Raw genomic sequence first — 24,743 nt, 5'->3', positions numbered from 1 at the left:
GGCAATAAATCAGGCCTTGCAAAGCTAAGAACAATTGGATTGGTTTGCTTGGGTTTTTTTCCCAGCTAAGGAACAAAGGATGGAGCACTTGTAATCTTGTTTCTTGTCTGTTTCCTCGTGAGACAACTGTTGTGTTTTAGTAAATTATTAATACAGTATTAATTCTCCCTGTTCAATCACTATTAAGTGTACATCCAAAGACTGCATGTCTGTCAAAGGCACAAGTTTCTTCTGAAAACATCTAAATACCATGAAACTTTTCCTACACTGTCAGCTGTGACATTAATTTGATGCTTTTTTATAAATCATGTAGACAGTAATATCATAACATAAAATAACACTTCATGAGATGCCAAAACAAAAATGTTCATATCACTTTAGTTTGCTAATTTGATCACTTTAGGCAGTGGATGTTTTGTTAGAGGTTTTTTTTCTGCAGATAAAAAATACCCTGGGATTTTTATGGTAATTCCAGTTCTTTGTATGATTGGTCGGTTTTGTTGGGGTTTTTTTTAAGGGAAGGTGCTAACCTGACTTAATTACTTGTTCTCTTAGTGTGTGAGACATCATGCTTAAAAAAAACCAAACTGGTCAAAATAACAAAAATTAAGAGGAGGAGCCCTGTTAAGAGGTTAAAACACATTAGAGAGAGCCCTGTATGCTGGAAGAAGTGGCCTTGAGTGGCATTGCTGCACATTCCTGTGCTCTGCTTTGTGCTATCCCATGTGAGCTAGCTGAAGAGTATTCCTCAAAACTCAGTTTTTAGCAGTACCCAGCTTGCTGGTCAACCTGCTGGAGCAGGTGTGGAGGGAAGAGACGTTGGTCAAGGGGTGACAGCATTGCCCCCTGAAATGATATTTTATATTCAAGTCTCCATAAAGTAATTGTGCAAGAGTTAATGCTTAACTTGAAACTCTTGAGTTGCAGTTCTGCAGGTACTAATTTTAAGCATGAAATGGAAGGTAAAGCTGTCTGTATAGTTTGAGGATTTTTCTTGTGTAGTTGTTTCCCTGCTGTAGGAAATAATCAGGGTTTTTTTTTCAGATGTGATAGTATGCAAAGAATATACCTCTGTGTATTTCTACATGCATGGAACTTCATTGTGAAACAGAGTTGCTGCACAGATGAAGTGACTCATTCCTTTGTTCTAATGGGCATGGAAAATCAGTCACAGTACACAGTCTCCACCCATAAATGTATCTGTTCCTACAGGTACCAGATGTGAGCACTGAGTCACGGCCACGGCTCTGCCGCTCTCAACCTTTCCTCTCACGTGCACTTTTCCCCAGGAGCCACCTGCCAATGCTTCAGTGCCTGCAGGATAGTCTGGCTACCATAACTTCAGGCAAACTGGGAGCAAAAAGACTCAGTCTAGCACGCTGAGCTGGCTGAATGAGCTGAATCACAGACTTTGTTGAGGGTGGAAATGATCTTTAAGATCAAGTCACACCGTTTACCCAGCACTGGCAAGGCCACCAAGAAACCATGTCTCTGAGGGCCACATGTACATCTTTTAGATACCTGCAGGCATGGTGATTCATCCACTTTCCTGAGCAGCCTGTTTGGATGCTTCACAACCATTTCTGTGCAGAAATTATTGCTAATATCCATTCTAAATCTACCCTGGTGCAACTTGGGTGTTTATTCTTTTCTTTTTCTAGAGAGTGACAAGGTCCTCCCTGAGCCTCCTTTTTTCCAGGCTGAGCCTCCCCTCCCCCCCCCACCCCCAGCTCCCTCAGGTGCTCCTGGTGCTCCAGACCCTTCTCCAGCTCTGTTCCCTTTCCTGGTCATGCTCCAGCCCCTCCATGTCCTTCTTGTCATGAGGGGCCCAAAACTGCCCCCAGAACTGGAGGTGCCTCAGCAATGCCCAGCACAGGGGATGGGTGCTGCTCTGATCTTACTGGCTACACTATTTCTGCTACAAGCCAGGTGCCGTTGGCCTTCTTGGCCACCTGGGTTATCATGCTGAATTTTTACTTCTCCTTTTTGAAGGAGAGATTCTGTTGAAGTAACCTTCCTTTTGTGGGATTTTAAGGTTTTGCCTCACAGTGGCTCGTAGTTAGTCCATAGAAAAGTAGTATTGGTGTTAACAGTGCTGAGGAGCAGAATTAATTTACCTGGTGGAGTATGAGGCTGGTATTACTTAAAGCTTTATGGGTTTGTGCTGGTATCTGCACTGCCAGACCCTGAGCTGTGCCATTTAAATTTTAGTTCCTCAAGGTAGTTTTGGTAATTTTTAAAAAGCTCATTTTTCAGCTGCACTGTTACATGGAACTGCTGAGTTCCTCAACATTTGAATTTCTGATGGTTTTGTTTCTGCTTTGACATGCAGGAGGAATTTTTTATTATCTGGAAAGCCTGATGTATATTTGAAGGGCAGATGTTCTAGAAACTATGTGCACTCTACCATTATCTATAATTATCAGGGCTAGATGACGTTTGTTCTTGTCAATAGGCAGGGAAATGGAAAATAAGTTCCTTCTCCAAGAGCTGGAGAAGGAGCACTGATAAGCTGCTGGTTTCTACAGTTGTTCTTTATCCAGGTGGCATCACAACACTGATACCAGTCTCTGCCAGTGCTTAGTGAGAGGACTGCAGCTGAGACGGGAAAGCTGTTGTTTTAGTGGAAATCAAAAGGTTTTCATATGTGGAGATTCATCCAAGTTTGTAAATTGTTTAGAGATTCTGGGGAAGTTTCTAGTGTATGCTTTAATTTCACTTCAGCATGACTTGATTTGCTGAAACAAGTAGTAGTAAGTTGGCTTCATCATAACTTGATCCTTGATTTATGTCAGTAAACGAAATTCAGCAGTGCTAGTCCACTCCAGGCTGAGTGTAAGCTGCTCCAGCCAAAGTACAGCCAAAACCTACATTCATGATTCTTAATTCTGCTTAGTGCTTTTCTTAAGGTCAAAAAGCATCCATATGTGACATGGAACTCTTTGTGTGGCCTCCCTGCAACAACACAGTGGATATTCTTGTTGGAAAATGCTGCGGGGGTTTAAATAAACAATTTCTGTGTTCTAAAGGCCTCCAAACACCTGAAGTACACTCTAATGATTTCCAGTCATCAACCTCGTAAGGGGAGGGGACACAAAATGTTCTGTATGAAGAAACACAGCAGAGCTGAGTTGGTAGCATTCATATGATAATGCTTTTGAAAAATCGGATCTGACTGGCTTATTTTTCCTTGAGGGCTTTCAGAATTACTCATTTTTGCTGTCCTTTAGGAAAGAAATGCTGAAAATGCTATTGAAGCTCTTAAAGAGTATGAACCAGAAATGGGTAAAGTGTATCGACAAGACCGAAAAAGTGTCCAGAGGATTAAAGCAAGAGACATTGTCCCAGGTGATATTGTGGAAGTGGCAGGTAAGACCCACTTATACATGCATTAGCATATTAATGTAAAATTGTTGTGGGGCTTTGTCTTAATGATTTGAGGCCCTGGGGGGAGTTTTCAAAGACTCCTAAGTATATGCTTCACTTAAGAACAATCTTGTTCCTGTTCATCTGTAATTACCTTAAATGTGCATTTCTACGGAGGGGATTGTTTTTCAAATTGCCACTTAGTTTAATTGGTAGGTCTAAAAGCAGAGCATTTTAATTGGAGTTGTGATTTTAACACTTGTCACGAATTTAAAATTTTGTTTTCTAATGTCTGCTTTCAGAGTGTCTTAAAACTCATCTGGTTTTTCATCACAAAATAGATGTTTGTTCCTGGTTTTTAAATGTCTTCAGTTTCCTTGGGTTTGGGAGCGCAGAGATTTTTTTGGTCACGCTCTGTTATTTCATCTGAATGTGTTCCTCCAGCTCTTAGACTTGTAGTAGCAGTGCCTTTGAACTTCTTTTCACAAATGTCTTCTGTCCTCTCAGCAAGTATGACTGGCACGTGACTTCACTGCTTTCTCATCTTCCATAATTCTTTATTGCTTCTTTTGACAATTTGCTGCATAGATCTCAAAAACATAAGCTATGCAGAGTAGAGCTCCCTGTTACTCCTGGGTAAGCTTTTGAAGTGCCAGTCTTAAAAGACTGGACTTTTGCATAGAGCTTTCTAATATCTTAGTTTTCCTCTAAAAGGCGTATCTTTGTTTGGAAGGAGTGCAAAAATAGAAGGGTTATACACTTTGAGCTAGAACTCCATCATTTTGGCAATAATGCCATAGTAATAACATTTTCTCTAAACTGGGCTTGACTGTTCCTTCCCAGATAAAACTAGGTGGCTTTTGCTAAGTATCAGGAATGTTGCATGCTCAGATTTTGTAGGTCATTATCAACTGTTAACTGAGTGATTGTTCCTTTGGGAACAATTCAGGGTGTACATCAAACTTACTTTGCACTAGTGTCACGTTGATTTTAGAGGTGGCAGCTGTCTCAAGAGGAGATAAATATATACCCTTAAACTTGACTATCCTCCTGTTTTAATTAGCAGGCAAAGAGAATGTGCACTCAGAATGAAGTTGGTGTTGGCTGCCTGCCCAGCTTTCATTTCTTGAGAAACTTTAACATTGGCTGAGCCCTGTCTCAAGGCCCTGTTCTGTGCACAGGATGATTCAGCTACACATCCAAATCCAAAGTGATGATAGCAGAAACAGAGGGTGAACTGTGATGCTTTATCACTTACTGAGCCTCACTGCTCCTGCTCTGCAAGGGAGGGGGGTGTTTCTGCTGTGTTTGATGTGTCCTTTTGAGGCAAACAGAACTGTATCAATTACAGACTCTGCAGTAGATGTCTTGGCCAAATCCTTAGCCTGTTTTTAAATGTCAGCAATGGAATGGTAGTTTTGGAAGGAGTTTTCATCATGGGGATATACTTGGGTTGTGTTTTTTGGTAATTTAAAGCAGTATTGGTAAAATTGTGAGCTGATGACTGTGTGTTTTGCACTGGTTTGGGGTATCACTGAGGAGAAGCGCTGGATTTTGATGCTCTGCCAGGTATCTAGAGCACAGAGCACTTTCTACTTGATTCATTGCCGTTTCAGAAGAGGTACAGATTGTGTTTTCATCTTCAAATTTAGCTTTGCCTTTATTCTGTATGAGAACATCTGGGGGATGTGTAGGCTTTTACTTACCTGCTGTATATTGTCAGTACCAATAAAATCAATTACTGTGTTTAAAAGGCCTATGTCTGAGGGAGAAAAACGAATTGGGAATAACCAATGTGCCTGTGACACCAGGCTGCCTTTAACAAGCATAGTCTCCTCTTTATCTTAGGGTTACTATTGCATTATTTTAAAATCTGCCTGTAGAACAATGACTGATAGTCCAGCACACGTAGAATTGATTTTCTTTTTTTTTTAAGTAAGGACAAGCTTAAGCAGGTGTGCTCATGTAGAAACCCAAAAAACATCCAAGTTTTGTGGCTGTCCTTTAAGACAGGTGGTCTGGCTTGTTGGACTGCAGAAGCTTTTCTGGGTAAAATACTCACTTGAACTGGTGGGTCAAACAATGCACTTCAGTTACCCTCTTGAAGCTGCAGTTGATTGTAAGTCATGTGGATGTTTAATAGAGAAATAAGTGCTTCAGTGTAACACAGCTTCTGATACTGAAATAATAAATTCTTGTAGCTAGACAATGAAGAAGTTCTAATTGTAATCAAATGGAAAAACGCCACAGAGCAAGTAGAGAAGAGCCAATAAATGCACCATGTCCCAGTGCTGGTGTCAAGACCTGGAGGTGAGAGAGACTCTGTGCATGCTGGTGCCTCAAGTGCAGGAGGACTGCGATGGCCTTTGACATGGTGTTTGCAAAAAGATGGCCATGTAGGGAAGTGACAGAGCCCTTCATGCTGGGATGCATATCTGGCTATGGAATTCCTGGCCAAGTGCCAATGACATTTGTGTGTCCAGGCAAATATCTTTCAACTGAGTGGCATAAACAACCAGGTGATTGGTTTCTCCCCTGTGCTGATAAACAATATTGAACAAATTTTTACAAGTCTTCCCTTGCAAAATAGTTGTATTTAATGCTGTAACAGCTTTGTAAATTTGAAATAGCTGTGTGTGGGTCTGACACAGAGATAACTTTATCGTAGGAATTGTTAGATTGCTATTGATACGTGCAGGCACGAATTTCTTAACTGCATGTTGTTAGGAAGACTTTCCATGTTCACTTCAGCAGAGATGGTAGAAAAGATACTGTACGATGAACAGGAGCTCTTAGGGATGTTGGGATCACAGATTTGGGATGTGTGCCTTAAATTTGCTTGCACACCTGTGGTGGGTATGGTTCTCAGAGCTGTAGTGTGTGATGGTTACTAAGCTGCAGAGTTTTTCTTAGAATTGATGAACTGACAAACATCCAGATGCTGTCCTCACATGGCTTTTCAGTTTGCCTGTCTTTAAATGGATTATCATGCTGTTGTAAAAGCTGGAGTTAATTGGAGGCTAGACTCCAAACTTGTAACTAATCTTATTAGATTAGATACACTTTGGTTTAGTTTAGTTTTTGTTTGCTGGGTTATTTTAAAGAGAAATTTTAAAATTTTAAAGAGAAATTTTAAAAAGCATGGCCCTACTTAAAAGTTTTGTGTGAAGTTCAGCCTGAAAAACTGGGATAAACTGGTTGTAAATCATGTCCTTTTTTTTATAGAAGCACATTTGGGAACAGAAATGACCTTTGTTCACTTCTGCTGTATTTTCCTGTCTAAAATTTTCTGGAGTAGATAGAGTGTATCTGAGTTTCTGTAATTTAATAAATGAAAGTTCAATAGTTGCAGTCAGTAAGTGACCAAAGCACAGGCACAGTAGTTCCTCTTTTCCCTGAATTTCTGAAGGATGGTTCTTGTCATCTGTTACTGTATCTGTAAGTACTCAACATGTTAAAAATATACACAGAGTTGCCAGAAGCTGTTGCTTATTAAATTAGTGTATATTCCAGAAAACTTGGTTTTATACCTGGCACAGAGTAGGCAAGAACTGCTTTCTGAAGCTTTGAATTCCAACTGCAGAGCACTTCAGGACTCTTGGGTGCCTTATAATAAAAGAAAGATAAATTTTGGGATGAAGAAGGTCAGGAAGGAAGATTCTTGAGGTGAGTTACATCAAAGTCCCATGTGGTTGTGAGGAGCTCCAGGTTCTCCCTGGCAGTACAAATAAAAAACATGGATGTTGCAGATCTTACTCCAGAACCTCTGGGTCCTTGTGCCTGTGTTACTTTTCTAATAACTAGGATTGATTTTCAGGCTCAGTGCTAGACATTGCAGGTTTACTTTTTCTGGGAAAGTATTGAGATTGGAAAAAACAAGGAAAAGGATGGAGGAAGGCTTAAGCCCAGAACAGAGACCTGCTGGAGGCTGTCTTAAAGCAAACTGCTGAGAGCTTCTCTTGATAGGGAAAAAGAATTGACTGCAAATGTTGTGGTGGGTGTTTCCTTACTGGGTGCAAACTGTTGGGTTTGAGTCTTAAAGCATGTATTTTGCTTTTTTTCCTAAAGTACTACTTTTGAACCAAAAAAGACAGGAAAGTAAGATCAGTGGTTGATAAATACATGTACGAGTAGGGCATAAATCTGTGAGCTTCAGTGAATGTTTTGGCCAACACATCAGAGGCAGCTTGGGGATAACCAGACACAGTCCAAACTCTGTTCCATACTTCACTGGCGTCTGGCGTCATTTGAGGTTCAACTCAGGGCACAGCCTCAACTTGTGTCACTTTTAACACACATTTGAAATATTGCAAAACATATTTCCAATTTTTACCCCAATTCTGGTAGCATTTTCCTTCTGAGTTACTAAACTGTTTGGTAAAAATAGTGAAACTAATTCTGGTTTAGTTGCTTGAAAATTGAGAACATATTCTGATATTCTGTACTCTGACAGAACTGATACTGAGTGGGTTTTATTATAAGCACAAATAGTACTGAACAAAAAGCTTGAACATCAGGATAATGTTCTGTTATTACTGTATCACCCTAACAAAGGAAGCTTTTTTTTTTTAAGGCTAAAGAAAGCTTGCATTTGGAGCTTTGCTTCACTTCCAGAATTCTGACTCTTGGTTCTTCTGTTACCCAAATGCAGCATAACTTGGAAACAGGACTTCAGCTTTGGTGTGAAGATGATGTTGTTCTCTACCTGACTTGCCTTGAGGCTTAACTTACCAGTCTGTTCTTTCTGCTATTAGGTATTTTTATAGGCTGATCACAAGAGTTTGCCATCTACCAGGCAGTGGTATAAATAGATCCACTAATTAAAAGCTAAAACTAAGACAAATTTGGTTTAGAAATGAGTGCAGGCTTACAAGCTGTGTCCCTGTCCATCAGCAAATCTTATCTAATGTTCTGGTGCCCTCTTCAGAGAGAATGACACAAGTATGTGTTTAGAGAATATAAAGAAACAAATTAAGAAAAATTTGAGTCTTACATACTGTTTAACACAGTATCTCCATTTTTCTCAACCCTCAGTTTTGACCTGGAGATATTTTGCTCCCAGAAAGCGAAGCTTTTTCTGTCCTTTTGGCTTTTCTTGATAACAATATAATACATATGTGTTGTTCACTTTTTTTTTTTTTTTAACCTCTACCTTTAACAGTTCCTGGGTTAGGATACTCACACTTTGCATACACTGCACAGTAAGCTCGGTGGATATTTTTGGTCTGCCTAGAATGCAGAAGGTGGATGATAGAGGCTGTTTTATGCAAGTTGTCTGATGGAAAGAATGAATTTAAATGTGTTGTTCTGTCTCCTTGTCAGTGAAAGCAAGTGGTGTTTTACTGCTGTGGTTACAACTGATGGACCTTTGCTGGTGTAATCTGTCTCATTGGAAAATAAATCTTACCTTCCTGGTTTGGAGTGGAAACTCAGACTTAAAATATGGTTCATAATCACTCTTCTAATTTTGACACTTGGATAGTCTTGGCCTTGTATGAAAGTGTAGATGGACTCAATTATGTTCCTGTTTTGTAGAGCTTCTGATTTCTGGTACTATTTTATTATGCCCTGTTCAGGAAGCATTAAATGCTTAAAACCTGTTACTACAGAAGAAAAATTAAGTTTCTGATGGTCGAAGGAAATCAAGCACAATAAGAAGATGAGATTGTCTGTGTACAAGGGGAGAAGAGGAGCTAAGCTGAGCTTGTGTTAAGGAAGTTTAATACAAAAACCAGTTGTGCTGCAGCAGCTCTACCTCTAAATAAAAGCAAACCATTCTGTTCAGGTGTGAGCTTTAAGTATTACTGTCCTCAGCAATACTCAATTCAACGCTCAGAAAACACTCAGTTCTGTTGATTGAATCTATTCATTTCAGTTCTTAAACTGTGTTCTTCAATTCTTCATGTAGGAAGCTTCAGTTGCTTCAGTTTATTAATAAAAATTCACAATGGTGTATCCTCTAATTTAGAGTATAAACTTACTTTTGGGTAAGAGAGGGGACTGAAATAACTGACTCTTAAAGAGACTAAATGCCTCACTAGGAAAAGTGGTTTAAATAACTGTACCAGTAATCTGTCATGTTAGACCAGAAAACAGTTGCTAACACTTCATGTGTTTTGGCAAAAGAATTAATACTTACTTCTTTTCCTTTGGCTGGTAAAACCCCGTGTATTTTCACTCAGGTGTTCTAATAGCAGTGTGGTAGATTATATCTTCTAAACTTGATAGTATTTCTACTCTAGCCTGCTAAAATTAGAGCGTCCTAATAAAGCGGGAGAAAGACCATAGTGTCTTAAAAACCAAAATACATGAACTTGTCAACAATGAATGTTAATATATTAAGACACTTTTTTTCCTCTCTCCATTTGATGGCTTATGGCAATTGGTTTGGGGATGCTTTTACTCAGTTTCAGGAGCTGTTTGTGTTCACAAACTGTTCAACTACAGAATAATTGGAGCTGTACTGATAATCTTTATTACAAAAGTCCAGTTCCAACCCCCAACCTGCTGATAGCAGATCCAGGGTGACACTGGCTTTGGTTAATGATAAACATAAATAAGAAAGTGTGAGGTACGTATTGTATATGAACAGCCCTTCTGACTTCTACAGGAAGAATTACTTTCATTTGCTGTGATCACACAGAGGGACTTTCTGCAAACATATCACTTTCTTTGCTAAGAAGAGGAATTGTTCTTGTAACACATTAACATAAAAAAGAAGCAAAACTTTTCACTTTTGACAGTGTACCTGCCTGTAAATCTGAGCAAGTCTCCAGTGGTGTGAGGGGTCGAGAGTTAACAGAGCTGATATTGGTGGTCAAAGTACACATTTCAAGCAGTAGTTTTGTTCTGAGGACTGTTCTATAGCATAGTGGCTTTTGGAGGTACAATTTATGTTGCTTCCTGAGCCTCCTGTCACCAGCAGTTTTGATTAGAAGATCTGGCATATGGATCTCAATAGACTATATTGAGATAGTCTAATAATTTGAGACTTGAAAGATGAGTATGGTCCTGTTGTAGTCTAAGGTTCTTTGTTAGTACCCAGAAGTAATTAAAAATACAAGGGACTGAAATCCACACAGTTTTAGCAGTTATTTTCCTTCCACCTTCATTGCTCATAGAATGTGTCCCATCACTTCTGCCCATCTTTCTGGGCTGCTTAAAGCACAGACTGCCATAGCCTGCAACATTAATATTGTATTTTGGCTTTAGAGGTCTCCCAGTGAGTGTCTCAAACCACTGTCTGACAGAATTCTGAAATGAAATATTTAATTTTATTGCTTTGCTGGAAACTGGTAAAGTATTCAAAGGGATATCAGTGCTCAAATGAAACACCCAGGTAATGAGTTGGTCATTTCACTGTAGGACTTGGTCAGTGCCAAGTATTAAACTGGGACTCAGGTTGCTTAATACATTCTGTACGTGAAGTTGATGTGGGACAAGTCTGTGGAGAAACAGTGTTGGACTGTGTAAAAATCAAATATATGTGTCAGTGCCTGTTCATACAGAGGGAACTTGACCCATAACACTGCCACAGCACTGGGAATAGGAAGATGGGGGCTGGGGAGCTTTGAACCTGAGAAGAAAGGCTGGGGTGTTGGGTGTAATCAGTGGGAATCTTGGCAGGTAACATTGCTGGTTAGGTGGCTGAAGAACCCAGTATTTTCAAGTACTAAATTATCCATATTTTCAGTGAAAAATTGTGACTTCTTTAAAGCAACTGAGATAAACTTTAAATTCCTATTGCAACAAAGTACCACTCTAGTTTCTACCAAGGAGTGGAAATTGTAAATTGTCTGTTTCAGTATGTACAGTTAAATAAAATGGATATTTATCTTTTTTAACCCCCTGTGGGGACCAGGTTGTTTTTAAACAGATTCATTTATTCTGTGCTGAAGCTCAGTATTAAAATTCTAAAATGCATGAATAAAAGGATTCTGTGGGTAAAGCTGTAATGATTCAAACCAAACCCTTCTCTCACTCCTCCAAGCAGCACTCAATGCTGTAGTTAGTGGGGATGTTTTAATCAGTAGTTATGTATTTGGCTACATTATGTTTCAGAACACATACCTGGGCAGTTTTGAAAGCAGTTTATTTGATTTCTTCAAAGCTGTTGTGGAAATCAAGTGACTATTTAGGATTAAAACCTTCAGTTGAAATAATGGATAAAAATATTTCTGCAGCTGAGTTGTTATTTTAGATGTCAGACTACGGAATTGTGTCATTTACTGTAGGAGCTCTGTGCTGAGCAACACAAATACATAATCACTTTCTCATTTCTTTCAAGCCTTGGGTATTACTTTCATTGGTTCTGTGGACTGAATTGTATGAATTTTAAAAAGCCTTCCAAAAAAACAACAACAGACAATTTTTTTTCCTGTTTTAAAAGTATAGGGAAAAAACACCTTCTATTTGTAGATGAGATCTGTAGTACACTGCTCACTGAACATTTCCTGTGGTTCTTCTCTGTCATAGGATGACTTCCTATTTATATTCAGCTTCAGTTGTGCTCTTGAAAGTATATTCAAGACTATAAATGACTTAGTGTCATAGTTGTTATTTTGCAAAGAGCTGTTTAAAATATCTCTGTAATTGACCTTGCTGTGCAGTTTTCCTGCCTATTGGAAATGCCTTGGATATTTTACTACAGCCTTCTCAGTCAGAGAGGGCGAGTGAATAATGTGTCTTATCTTAAATTGTTGAGAAATTTATAAAGCTGCACTGTCATAATAAATTTAACACTTCGGTTCTGGCAGTTCAGGCAGTTGATAACAACAGTAGTAGTTTTCATGGAAATACTGATGTTGAATATCAGTAGCCTGTTAGAGGGGTCTCTCCAAGTATTTTAAGTCTTGTGAATATTGAGTTTGAACAACTTAGAGCAGTTCAGAAGTAGGTTAGAAAATCACTTGTGAACTTTGCCATATGTCAGTCCAGTTGCTTGAAAGTTTTAAGATTAGTCTTTCAACAGCTTCTTTTTTGTGTTATGCATCTTTACCAGTGTTGTCAGATGTGGTGGATGTGGGCTGGCTGTAGCTCTGCAGCTCTTCCCGGTGCTCTGAAGATGTTTGTGCAGGTTGACAGGCGCTCACCACATTGCTCTGAGGGCTTGGCCTGTCCAGCCATATCTGAAAAGCAGCTGCTACTGTGTGTCTGCAAATAACCCTCCTCAGGACACCAGGAGAGCAATTGAATAGTTTTGCCTTTTTTGGCCTAGGCCACCGTTTGTCTAAGGCTATTTTCTCTTGCTGCTCAAGGGCATTGTGGCTTAAATTAGTATTCACATGGTATAATGATACATTTGTGCCTGGTTTTTTATCCCTTCCTATACACATGCTCACAAAAACACACGTCTGACTTTACAGGCAAAACTATACAATCTTTTCCTGGTTTTAATGGTTGGAGTTACTCTGAATTTACAGAAAGTCCCGTGGTGCAAGTTTTCCTAAGGTTTGAAGTAGCACTTAATTCTCCTCTTCAGGGTTTTGTTGCACAGTTTTCTACTCCAGGGTGTGAGTGGTTGGATGAGCCAAGGCTGTGACACCACTGTAGAGATTTTCATGACATTATTTCTTAATGTGCATTATTGCTGCTGATTGCATAAGCAGTTCCTGCAGGAATTGCAGCTTATTTCAATTTCACTGCAGGGACACAGATTCCACCTACTGAAAAGATCAGCTGTCTTTAGTTAGTTATTCTCCCTTCTTTATTTCTTTGCATTATTTTATAATAATTTAGCTGACACTTGAATGCTTGCGGTGCTAAATTACATTAGGAGTGTTCAATCGTGTTAATTAGCAACATTGACATGCAGAATGTAGAACCCCTCCATGTGAGTCAGAAATGTGCCTCGTTAATATGCTTTAGCAAGTTAATTTCCATCCAGCCATTTATTTTCAGTAGGCACAAAATGGTAGAGCTTTAGCTTTTTTTCTTAAAAACTAGGAAAAGCTGGGTAAGAGGAAGTAGGAAGGTAGAAGAATTAGTTTTGAGATGTTAGGGATGCTTGAGCTCAGCTGACAGCTGGATTCATCACTGCCAATTTTAGGAGTGGTGTTAACTTTTATCGTCTGCTGCTTTGGTGTCTCCAGCACTTGTTAGTGAACTTTTTGTTGTTTGTGAGTTGTTTGTTTTGTTTTGTTTTTTTCTTCAGTTTTGTCTTTTGCAAAGTAGAAATGTGTATGACGAGATAAACATAACAGAGATCTGTGAAAATTGTAACTGGGATGTGGATTGTGGTTATTTAATAGAGCAGCATTACTGGAAAAGAAAGCTACTGTGTGATCTGAAGTTAACATCCAACTCTGAAACATCTGGCAGGATTCAAAGTATAACATTACAAGAGCATATTTGCAGAAGCACGTTATTCTCACAATTGGTGCCAAAGAAAAGGAAAATACAACTTCTTTTAGTTTTCTAAATAAATAGATGTGGATAATGTGATCTTTGGAGAGCAGAGGACTCCCTTTGGGCATAGAGAAAACAACTAAAAGACTCTGCAGGACCACTTGTTCTGAAAAGGGAACTCGATTCACCTTAGCTACGGGGTTTGATTGTTTATAAATACATCTTCTGAAATTGGTATCTTGCTCTTGAGAATGTTTCCCCTTTGCTTTCAAGTGGCCGTGTGGTTAGAGAAACAATCCAGTGATTTACAGCTTCTTTCTTGGAGGTTAGGTAGGGGCAAGTCTAAATTGTCAAAGTGTATTGGATACTCAGAAAATGGGAGTACTGCAAGTCACAAAAGCAGCAAAAACTGCTGGTGATCTTAGTCATTTGAGCAGTTATTGGAAAGTCATTTTTCTGGCTGACGGAGCTAAGGGACACGTGGTCAGAAACCTCTCAAACAGCAAAATTCTGACTTTGTCTTGTCATTCCTTTGTAGTTGGAGACAAGGTTCCTGCTGATATAAGAATTACTTCTATCAAATCTACAACTCTAAGGGTAGACCAGTCAATTCTCACAGGTACAGTTTCTGTGACTTTTATGTAATTATGTGCATAATTGAAAGTGCCTCTTCACTGTTTATTTGGAATGATCCATCAGAAACAAGCTTGCAGTTATTGAAGTTCTCTGCATTCAAGTGCAGTAAATTTCTGATCTGGTAACTTCTAGAGTGGCTGAATATGTTGCTTCATCATTGGCTTTGTGTTCCCTTTAGTGGGATGAACATTCTTACTGCGTCTTGTAATGCTTTTTTGGTCATCCCCTTCTCTCAACAGACACAAGCAATTTGTGGGAAATGAAAATAAAAATTATGAATTTCTCTTCTAGTTCACGGAGTCTGCTAGGTTTGAACATCTTGTCGCCACTCAAATATGAAAGTATGTAAATCTACTAAATGTCTTCTGCAACAGGAGAGAACAACTTTTGCAATACTGGCAGCTTTTAAGCTGCTGCCACTAAAGACTCAATACACTCAAGCCTTATTTGCTGAAATTCTGTGCGCTCACATTCGTGTGTTTTCTGGTACCAGCCCTCAAATGCAAGAGCTATTTTTAGAGCCCTTTTCAGATTTGTTGAAAACAAAACAAAGTAGCAGCACTTCTGAATATAGGAAAGAAGTTGGGAATCAACCAAGCATGCTACAACAGTTTTCTTTCAGCTGGAACATGAAGATCTGCCTGCCTGTTTTGGTAGCATAAATTAATGTTAACTAGCTCTGAATTTTAAAACAGTAAAGTATTCATAGGAAGCCTATTTTTCATCCTTGAATCTGTCTTGAAACAGGCTCCAAAGTTTCTCACCACAGATCCTGAATAGCACGAGACTGATCAAGCTTTACTTATGTTTAGCATAGGAAAATGGACTCCATGCCTGTAAAGCTGTCGGAATAAGTAGAAATAACCCACCAGAATTCTATAAAAAGGGACTATTCCTTGCCTTTATTTAAGTAACAGAATTCTTGTTTTAAAGGAAGCCTTTGCTGTTTTCAGCCAAGCTGATGCTTGAGTCTCCTGACTGATAAAATAGGACTGAGGTCTGAGATGCTGCTCAACAAAATCCTTTTAAAAGGAGGAAGCTTTGGCTCTCTTGAGCTTACACAAAGTAGTGTAACTCAGTGACTGAAGCTGAGAGCACCACCTTGTGAAGTCTGGTGTAGCAATGAACATCTGCTTTTAAAGAAGAGGAACCTTTCTATACCTGTGTGACATGTTTGTAGAAGCTGATACATAATTTTCAGCTTTCTTGGCCAACACTTGAGGAAAGAAGTTTGACATCCTAAAAATTTCAGGGCTCAAGATTATAACTTTTTGAGTCCCTCAGGACTCCAGATGCATAATCTCTTCTTAAGACTATTATCTTTATTTCAGGTGAATCTGTGTCTGTTATAAAGCACACTGACCCTGTGCCTGATCCTCGTGCTGTAAATCAAGACAAGAAGAACATGCTCTTTTCTGTAAGTTATTTGTTTTGAGATTTTCAGAACATTTTTAAAATAACGCTGAAGCTGATAAAAACGTGCAGAACTTCAGGTCTTCCCCCAAAAGCTGCATGACTTTGCTATGTTCTCTACACGTCTGTGTGTGTCTCCATACACATTGAACTAAATGCATTAAAAATTAGAATTAACTTTTAATAAAAGCTGTCCTCAGGGGAAGATGCTGGATGAAACCAGTCTATATGAGGAAAATTATTTTTGTCCTTTACAAGGAAGTCTTGGAAGGTGGAGCACACACACTTTTAGTGTCTCTACAGTAATTTCCTGAAGTAATAGTTCTTCAGCATGGTAAGAGCCCACACAAATTTTGGTGTCATGTAGCTATGATTGAGAACTGGCTTTCTATATAGGCATGAAACAGTTTGTTCAAATTTATTTAAAGGAAGCATTAAATATCTTTCAGATAAGAAAATAACTTTTTGCTGGCAGGCTGCTTAATTTAACTGTTCCTTTCCATGTTAAATATGTTCACACAGGGAGCTTCAGAGAACACATCTATTACTCATAGTAAATGACATTAAATCTGACAAAATAGAGCCCTAATTTAAAAAAAAAAGAGGGAAAACACATTCAGTATTTCAGCTGAAATACATACTGCTTGCTCAGCATCTGGGTTTGGCTGTGCTGCTTGTGAGAGATCAATAGTGACTGATTTTGAGCCTGTTCTGGGAGCAGAAATTCCACCCTGGAGTGTTCCCTTACAGACACAGGCAGTGGCATCCTCTTCCTCTTTACCCTTTTCCATGTCCTGGCTGAGACACAACCTGAGCTTGCATGAGGTGGTTTGGTTTGAGGTGTTTTTGTGGTGGTTTTTTTTTTTGTTAAATTAAAACCAAACAAAAGAAACTCACCCACAAAACCTGTTTGTAGGCTGACTCCAAGTCTTCCCTTCTCTTTCTTTACCTCAGGGTACAAACATTGCTGCTGGTAAGGCCATGGGGGTGGTTATTGCAACAGGGGTAAACACGGAAATCGGGAAAATCCGTGACGAGATGGTGGCCACTGAGCAAGAGAGAACCCCGCTGCAGCAGAAGCTGGATGAGTTTGGGGAGCAGCTGTCCAAAGTCATCTCCCTCATCTGCATCGCCGTGTGGATCATCAACATCGGCCACTTCAACGACCCCGTGCACGGCGGCTCCTGGATCCGCGGCGCCATCTACTACTTCAAAATCGCCGTGGCCCTGGCCGTGGCCGCCATCCCCGAGGGCCTGCCTGCTGTCATCACCACCTGCCTGGCGCTGGGCACACGCAGGATGGCCAAGAAGAACGCCATTGTGAGGAGCCTCCCCTCTGTGGAAACCTTGGGCTGCACCTCGGTGATTTGTTCCGACAAGACGGGGACCCTGACCACGAACCAGATGTCTGTGTGCAGGGTACGTCCCACTGGCTGCTTCTGCTGCTCCTTTTCTCCTCAGCTGCTCTCAGTAGTCAGCATGGCTCAAATTCTCCTGATCCCGGCTCTTTCGGTTCTCATATTATCAAAATCCTGCTTTATTTTCCTAAGATAAGCCTCCACTTTAAATTCAGTTTTCCACTGTGTAGTCTTGAAGGCTTTTGTCTCTTCCCTTCTTTAGTCATGGCTAAAAATAGCTCTACCCACACTCAAGGAAGAGAAAGTTGTTTGTAAGCAGCTTTCCATTGACTTGTCTGGGAGCCTTTCAGGTTGCTGGTAATTCTTTGGTGGGATTTATGCCTTTTTTTAAGAAAGTTACACTGTCGACCAGACTGTGTGTAAGTGTCAAACACTTGGGTCTTTAATTGAGAAAGACAGCAGTGGTGGAGAAACTTAGTATGAGAAAAGGAGATTTACTGCAGCAACTTGGGAAGTCAAAGGTGTGTTCACTTCTGAGGAGGTTCCACCTTCATTTGGTTATCTTACCTGCAGTAGCTCTGCTGGTCTCGTGTGGATCACTGTAGTGTTTTCAGTGTGCAACACTGACTAATCTGGCAGCTTGAGGTGCAGTTGACCGTGTCACCAGCATTGCCAGGGTCATCTTCAATGTTGGTGTATTTTTAGGTAAGCACGAGTTCTGTGCCTTTCCTCCCTTCCCCCCAGTACTCTGTCTAGTGTTGGCTAATTTGGGACTTTCATGGCTGATCACTTAACATGCTGCGTGTTCAGTTGCCAGTTTGTGCTTCTGTGTAGGGATTTAGTGGCGAAAACACTGAATTCTTCTGTTTAATAACTTTAGATGTTCAGTGGCACAGCAACTCCAACACGAAATGTCCAGAGTCTCATTACATTGGGTTAGAATTCCAAATGTGTGCATGTTGAGCACTGCACACCAGTGGTGAAAGTTTGTAAGCCCTAAGCACTTTATTCTCATGTGTTTGATGGCTTTTTCTTTCTAATTGGTGGTTGACTTGTTCTGCTTCCTTAAGTATCGTAGTATTTATACCTAAGAGACACAAAGCAGCTGCTCATCAGTATTCCAGAAGAGGTTACTTGCAGTAGAGTTGCATAACTGCCCTAGTCTTTGCAGGGATTTTTTCATCCTGCAGATGCCAAAAGCAGGAGGCTTCCTGGTTAACTCATCATTTAAGTTGTGTTTATTTAAAAGCTCAAAATGCTCTGCTCCTTATTTAGAGGGCTAAATGTTTTAGATCTTGTCCAGTACAACTTACTTGGTTCCTTGTTAACCTCTGACAGCTGCAGCAGAATGTGAATTGCAGTTTGCAAAAATGTAGCAAAATTCTAATACCTGGAACAATGAGTTTATTTTATTGGGCTGTATTTTGTGAGAATGCTTCTCTAAAACATAGGGCAGCACGATGAGGGGAGAGGAGGACATTGCTAAAATGTGATGTGACAAAATGGCCTGTACTAACCAGTGGATCAGAAGTTCCATTAGGATACACCATCAATTAGTGAGAAATTATCTTCTCCAGTACCACTCCAGCAAGCCATGAAGAGTAAGACAGCTTCAGGCACTGTGGTTTTTATCTCCATCCTCAGATGTGGCTCTGCCTGCAGCTCTCCTAGAAAGGAAACAAAGGAATGACTGAGTTGCAGGTCTCTTAGAGGTACAACTGCATCCCTCAGATGGGTGTCTGAATTTGAAAATATCATTTCACCAGTGCTAGAACAGCACTTGAGTTGGCTGAATGGTTTAAACTCCCAGTGTTCCATGTGGTAAAGTGACTTGTAACTGGAAATCCAGGACAAGCAACACTTTTGCTTAAGGCTGGTACTAAGAGAAACTGGCCATAGTCTGACTCTTGCTGAAACCTCACCTCTTAGATCTCAGCTTCTCCTATTTGTAAATGCTTTTATTTTGATTTTGGGAGGAATTGTCAGTGTCCAAGCTGACAGTGTCCAGCTGAGCTGCTTTTGACTGTTTCAAAGCAGATAATTAGTTCATGGTTTGTGTTACATGAGGATTAATACACAGCTGTGAAGCTTAGGAAGAGCTTGGATCTAGTGAGGATTGTCAGGTGGTGTGTGAATGGTCTTCCCAGCTGAAGTGTACACAGTTCCTGTGGTTTTCAGCTCAGTTTTCCAAAGAGATCTGTAGGCAGAAGGGCTGTTACCTGCACTTTGTGCTTCCGTGTATGGAGCTGTTCAAACATATGTGAGATCGAAGTGCGGAGGATCAGGACTTGTCTGGTTTGTTTATTCAGCCCGAACTTGCCTCTTGTACCTGCTTGCTTAAGGCCTGTTTAAATCTCTTGAATTAATTATTGTTCAAAGATAGTAACACTTGTAACTCTCTAATTTCAGATGTTTATCCTGGACAGAGTAGAAGGAGACAGCTGCTCTCTGAACGAATTTACTGTAACTGGTTCAACATATGCTCCCATGGGAGAAGTGTAAGTGTTCTGTTCAAGTTAAATATTTGTCTGTTTATGCATTCACTATTACTTTGGTCTAGAAAAGGGATGCGTGTAATATTCAATAGTGATTGTTAATAAATGAAAGGTCAGCCTGTGAGAATGCACACTGAAGGGCTGGGGGCAAAGTAATTAACAGGAAAACGAAGATAAATGGTAGAAAAGTAAACTTTCATAACACTGAATACAGTCTCCAGTATTGCCAAGTTCCCTTGATAATCTAAAAATTAATTATGGGTAGAGAGGATTTATTTTATTGAAGTCTTACTGGACTGAGATTAGCTATCTCAGTGCTTCTATGTGAGGTTTACTTTTATGTAAAAACTGGGTAAATCTGAAGAAGGTAAGCATTTGCTAATCTGTGAACTCAGTATTTCCAATTTCCCTGCCTCAGAGAATAGGGAAGTTGTTTTTTCTGAGGCATCTTCTGAATGTGTTACCTCTTAAACTGACTGTAAATTCCTGTCCCGGGCCCTCAGTAGTTTATTGGTGCATCTGTACTTGAGTTGATGTGTGTTTACCCCAGCCTTTGCTATTTGAGCTGCTGTTAAACCCAGTCCTTTAGGAAAGGAATAAGGTTTGGTTTACTTTAGCAGTTGCAAGTCTCTACTAGTGAGGTAAGTGGTTCATCCTGAAAACTTCAGGAATTTTTAGGGCTGCTTCTTGAAGAAAAGTTTACTGGCTTGTTACAGCTCCTTTTACTTGGTCAGTCCTCCATGTGTTTTATAATCTTATCAATTCAGTTTTACTTGCAGAGTAGAATTCTGCTATGGGCAAAGTAGAATTTAATTTCAGTTATTGTAAACGTCTGAGCCTTGTGCAGTTTCACACGTGTGCCTCTGACTCCTGCAATCTTGCCCATCTCAATAGTGATTATCTCTGTTTAATTCCCACAGCAGTTAAGACCCTGGTGTTCCCAGCAGCTGGAAATCTTAATTCCCCAGTTCTCCTTTTTATTTCAAAGCTAATTGCTGTCAAAAGCTTTCACTTTCATTTCAGGAGGCAGCATTTGCTTAGACAAGGTGACTCCAGACCTTGCAAAACTCCCAGCTGTTGCTCTTTAGCTGGTCTCACAAGAGCTCCAGATAAACGAAAGAATAAAATAGAATGTGGTGCCAGATGTGGGGGATAATGAGACAGATAATGTTTGTTAATGTGCTGTTTTCACTTGCTGAAGTTGGAGAAAGTGAACAAGTGTGTTAAACTCACAAAGGATTCTGAGAGAGGGAAGTTGCCTCAGAAAGGCTCTTCCTGGAGCATAAGGAAACTCAGCTCAACTCCAAGCCTTAGGGCTGGTTTATTTCTGCATTTATGGGCAGCTTTTAAAGCAGTGGCTTTGAAGGGATTTTGAGTAAGGTGACTGACTTCACCTTGGATTGCAAACTGTCACTGAAAATGAAGTTTGGGGGGGGTTAAGAGGCAGTTAATCCATTGCACTGCCCCAGAGCAGGACCTGCTCCAGATATAAACCATTTCTGACAGGTGTTACTTGGTACTTCAGACACTGTTGGCTTCCACAGCCTATTCAATTTCATAACCATTAAGTGTTTTTGCACTAAATCAGTAATTTTTCACTTAGTCTTAAAAAATATGATACCTGACTCTCCCCTGAGATTCATTCAGAATATAAAATCACAAATATTCCCTTCTAAAAACGCCCCAGATTTCATAGTGATTTATTTTGCAGGGATATTGGGAGTTTGTCAAAGTTTGGAGTAGTTCTGCCATGTGTCAGCATGTCAGCAGTGCTTACTGCAAACAGAGCACAAACCCAACAATAATTAAGAACTGGCAGATTGCATTTGACCTTCAAATGAGTTAATCTTGAAAAACCTGAAACTGTAAGAAAAAGAATTCCTTTATCCAGAACTGATCCCAGCACCTTAGACTGCATTTGTTCTTCAGAAACTGTTGATAAGGGACACAAAAACAAGGGTTATAAAAAGCACACCCTGGTGTAACAAGCTATGGATAGTCCAGTATGCTGGTGTTCTTTGAGTTCAGAGCAGGTGAAAACAGGAAGTTTTGGGTGGGATAGACGAGGTGACAACCTGAGAGCTGGACTTTAAAGCCACAGCTTATGGCTGTAGGATTATATGCAAAATGAAACATGAAAAACATACTTGTTTTCTTAAAATTCATTTTGTTCTTGTGCTGTGTTACACAACACTGGAATTTGTTTGCAGTGCCACAACTGAACAAAAGCTTACATAATGGGACATGTCATAGTCTGTGTTGTGAATTCTTACGGAGTAATGATCCACATCTTTCCTCCATCAGACCTTTTTTTTCCCCCTCCTTGGGAGCTTTAATAAAAGATGTTATATATTAGCTCTGTCTTGCTAATTTTGCTGGTGGGAAAATGACAGTATTGAACACTGTCTTGGTTCTTTTATTCTTGCTGTAGAAGTATGGGAATGTTCCAGAAAAGGAATCAATTCATTGTTTCCAAATGTGAAAGCAGAGAAGTTGCTTCTTACTTGTGATGTCAAAATGGTGCTTTACTTCAGGAAAATGTACCTTCCCTCTCTCTGAAGCCTTGAGATATTTGTCATTAAGTGTGTACCACTTCTAGGAAAGAGTATTTCTTTTCTAGTGGAGTTAGTCTTGTGAAATGACTTCACTTTTCATGGCTTTAGGATGCTCACATATAATAGACATCGATTGTTAGGAAATTAAAGAAGTGAAATCTGCTTTAATGCCTGCCCAGTTCATGCATTTCATGCATTGCAGTGAAGCTGCAGAATATGCAGCAGGAAGGAAGCTAAACTCCTCAGGTATCCAGCAATATCCCTCTCCTGTGTGGATCTCCCCTCCGAGCCCTGCACATGCTCAAATAGTGCTTTCCTGTGCCTCATTACTGAGCCCTTTTCCACGCTGCTGTGTGACTGTCACTGGAGGAAGTGAGGTTTTGTCACTCAGGGAGTGATGTCATCAATGATCTTGTCATTCCATTCATGGCTCTGACCAAACTTCAGAACTCCCCTTTAGCAATCCTGCTCTTCTCAACAACTTCTGTAGTTCCAAGTCCATAACTAATGAGCATTGTACTAAATGGAAATGCAGTAAAGAGGATAAAGAAAAGATGAGATGCTAATTCTAGATAACTAACTTCAGTCTCCCCCTTTTCTTCTTCTGGAAAGGCATAAAGATGACAAACTGATTAAATGTAGCCAGTATGATGGTCTTGTGGAACTTGCAACGATCTGTGCACTCTGCAATGACTCCTCTTTGGATTACAATGAAGTAAGTTCATATCCTGGAACAGAGGAGAGTGTGGGAATGAGGATAAATGTTCTCATCTGTCTGTGTAATACCTTGCAGTGGTAAATCCCCTTCTAGTCAAGGGGGGAGAGTATTTAGGCCCTCTGAAGTATTAATTCTGAGAATTACTTGTTTGTTGAACACTGAGAACTAAATCCAGCAGCAAGTGTAATCTGTAATTTGGAGATTTCCTGGTGCTGCTTTCTTGCTTTGCCTCACTGCCTTACAGTTGCTGCCAATCCCAAAATGTCTTAAATGCTTGATGATAAAGTACTGACACCTCTCTCTGCTGCTCTTGAGGGTAAGGGCTTCAAATTCCTACAAATCAAACTCCTCAAAGCTGCTCTTTTCAAGTAGTTTTACTTGTTTCATGTGCCACATTAAATCTCATTAAGCTTTTCCCCTGTTCCCCCCCCCCCCCACCCTTGTGAAACTTGAGCTTTTGTCTGTGGTAGGTTCCAGGTGAGGTTTAAACTCCTGTGCTTTTGTTTGCTTTGTGTTAACTCAAGGCTAAGGGAGTTTATGAAAAGGTTGGTGAAGCCACAGAGACAGCGCTTACGTGTCTGGTTGAGAAAATGAACGTGTTTGACACAGACCTGAAGGGACTTTCTAGAATTGAACGCGCAAACGCCTGCAACTCAGTGAGTTCCCCTTTATTGGCATTGTTTGGGGAGACAGCTCTGTAGTATGTATCACCTAAATGCATTTGTATGCTTTTTGTTTTAATAAGGTAATAAAACAACTCATGAAGAAGGAATTCACTCTGGAATTCTCAAGAGACAGGAAGTCGATGTCTGTCTATTGTACTCCGAACAAACCGAGCCGCACATCCATGAGCAAGATGTTTGTTAAGGTCAGTCCCTTGAGTGAGTGTGGTGGTGAAATGGTGTTACATACTTAAAAATTATGGTACAACGAACTGCAGCTTGAAGTGGGAGGAAGGACTTCATAATTTAAGCAAATGTTGTAATGGAAAGGGATTTATTAAGCTAAACTACTTTTTCTTTTTGCCTCTGCAGGGTGCTCCTGAAGGTGTGATTGACAGATGTACACATGTCCGTGTTGGAAATGCTAAAATACCTTTAACCTCAGGAATTAAGCAGAAAATAATGTCTGTCATTAGAGAATGGGGAACTGGCAGAGACACATTGCGTTGCTTGGCTCTGGCAACCCATGACAATCCTCCCAAAAAAGAGGAAATGAATCTGGAGGACTCCTCAAATTTCATTAACTATGAGGTAAGATTTGTAGCACTTCTGCCTCTCCCAAACTGGAGAATGGTGACTCCTTATGTTTGATTATTCCTTGAGGAAGTTACATCTGAGAATTTTCTTTCTGGGTATTTTTGATGTCAGACACAACAGTTCCTCACGTGTGGAGGGAATGCTCGGTGTAAGAACAGACTTTGTATTTTAGGAGAAACTGTTGATGGCATGTAGACAGACTGCTGCTGCTTGGCTAAAAGCACAAGAAGAAATCAGTTAAACAGTCCAAAAATTGTGGTGTTGTTTCAGCTCTTACGGTTTTTCAGTTTGGCATTGCTCAACTGCAAGACTTTTTTTGGGATTGTGTGGTGGAACATACCTGCTCTGGGAGTCAGGTTCACTTGCCTGCCTCTGTGCTGACAGCTGCAAGGGCTCAGTCCATGATTATCATCTTAGCTGCTCTGTAGTTTTCCAGTGAAATCTGTATCTGGTATTTAGAAGGAAGGTAATAATAGTTGCATGAGTTTTGGCTTGTGCTCTCTCTGCTCCTGGCACTGATGATAAAAATGAAAGACTCAATGCTTGCAGGTTGAATTTGCAAGGCTGGCAAGTGGAGCACGTTTTAACTTGTAAAA

General features: G+C 40.1%; 1 protein-coding gene across 2 annotated transcripts in view; it reads left to right on the top strand.

Annotated features, from left to right (window-relative positions):
* Window positions 1-24,743, top strand: part of ATP2A2 (ATPase sarcoplasmic/endoplasmic reticulum Ca2+ transporting 2) — a 43,977-nt gene that overhangs the window by 8,952 nt on the left and 10,282 nt on the right. For both annotated transcript variants that reach the window (XR_005603183.1, XM_039561157.1), the window contains exons 5-13: window positions 3,231-3,369; window positions 14,252-14,332; window positions 15,681-15,766; window positions 16,717-17,181; window positions 19,530-19,618; window positions 22,783-22,885; window positions 23,413-23,544; window positions 23,634-23,756; window positions 23,923-24,141. Coding sequence is in view for 1 of the 2 variants with exons in the window: in XM_039561157.1 (XP_039417091.1) it covers window positions 3,231-3,369; window positions 14,252-14,332; window positions 15,681-15,766; window positions 16,717-17,181; window positions 19,530-19,618; window positions 22,783-22,885; window positions 23,413-23,544; window positions 23,634-23,756; window positions 23,923-24,141 (1,437 nt within the window). In the remaining variant the exon portion in view is untranslated. The remainder of the gene's footprint in view (window positions 1-3,230; window positions 3,370-14,251; window positions 14,333-15,680; window positions 15,767-16,716; window positions 17,182-19,529; window positions 19,619-22,782; window positions 22,886-23,412; window positions 23,545-23,633; window positions 23,757-23,922; window positions 24,142-24,743) is intronic.

The sequence above is a fragment of the Corvus cornix genome, chromosome 15, assembly GCF_000738735.6.
Source record: "Corvus cornix cornix isolate S_Up_H32 chromosome 15, ASM73873v5, whole genome shotgun sequence".
NCBI classification, from domain to species: domain Eukaryota; kingdom Metazoa; phylum Chordata; class Aves; order Passeriformes; family Corvidae; genus Corvus; species Corvus cornix.
The sequence above is the reverse complement of the archived record's forward strand: the minus strand, read 5'-3'. Positions and strand labels throughout refer to the sequence as shown.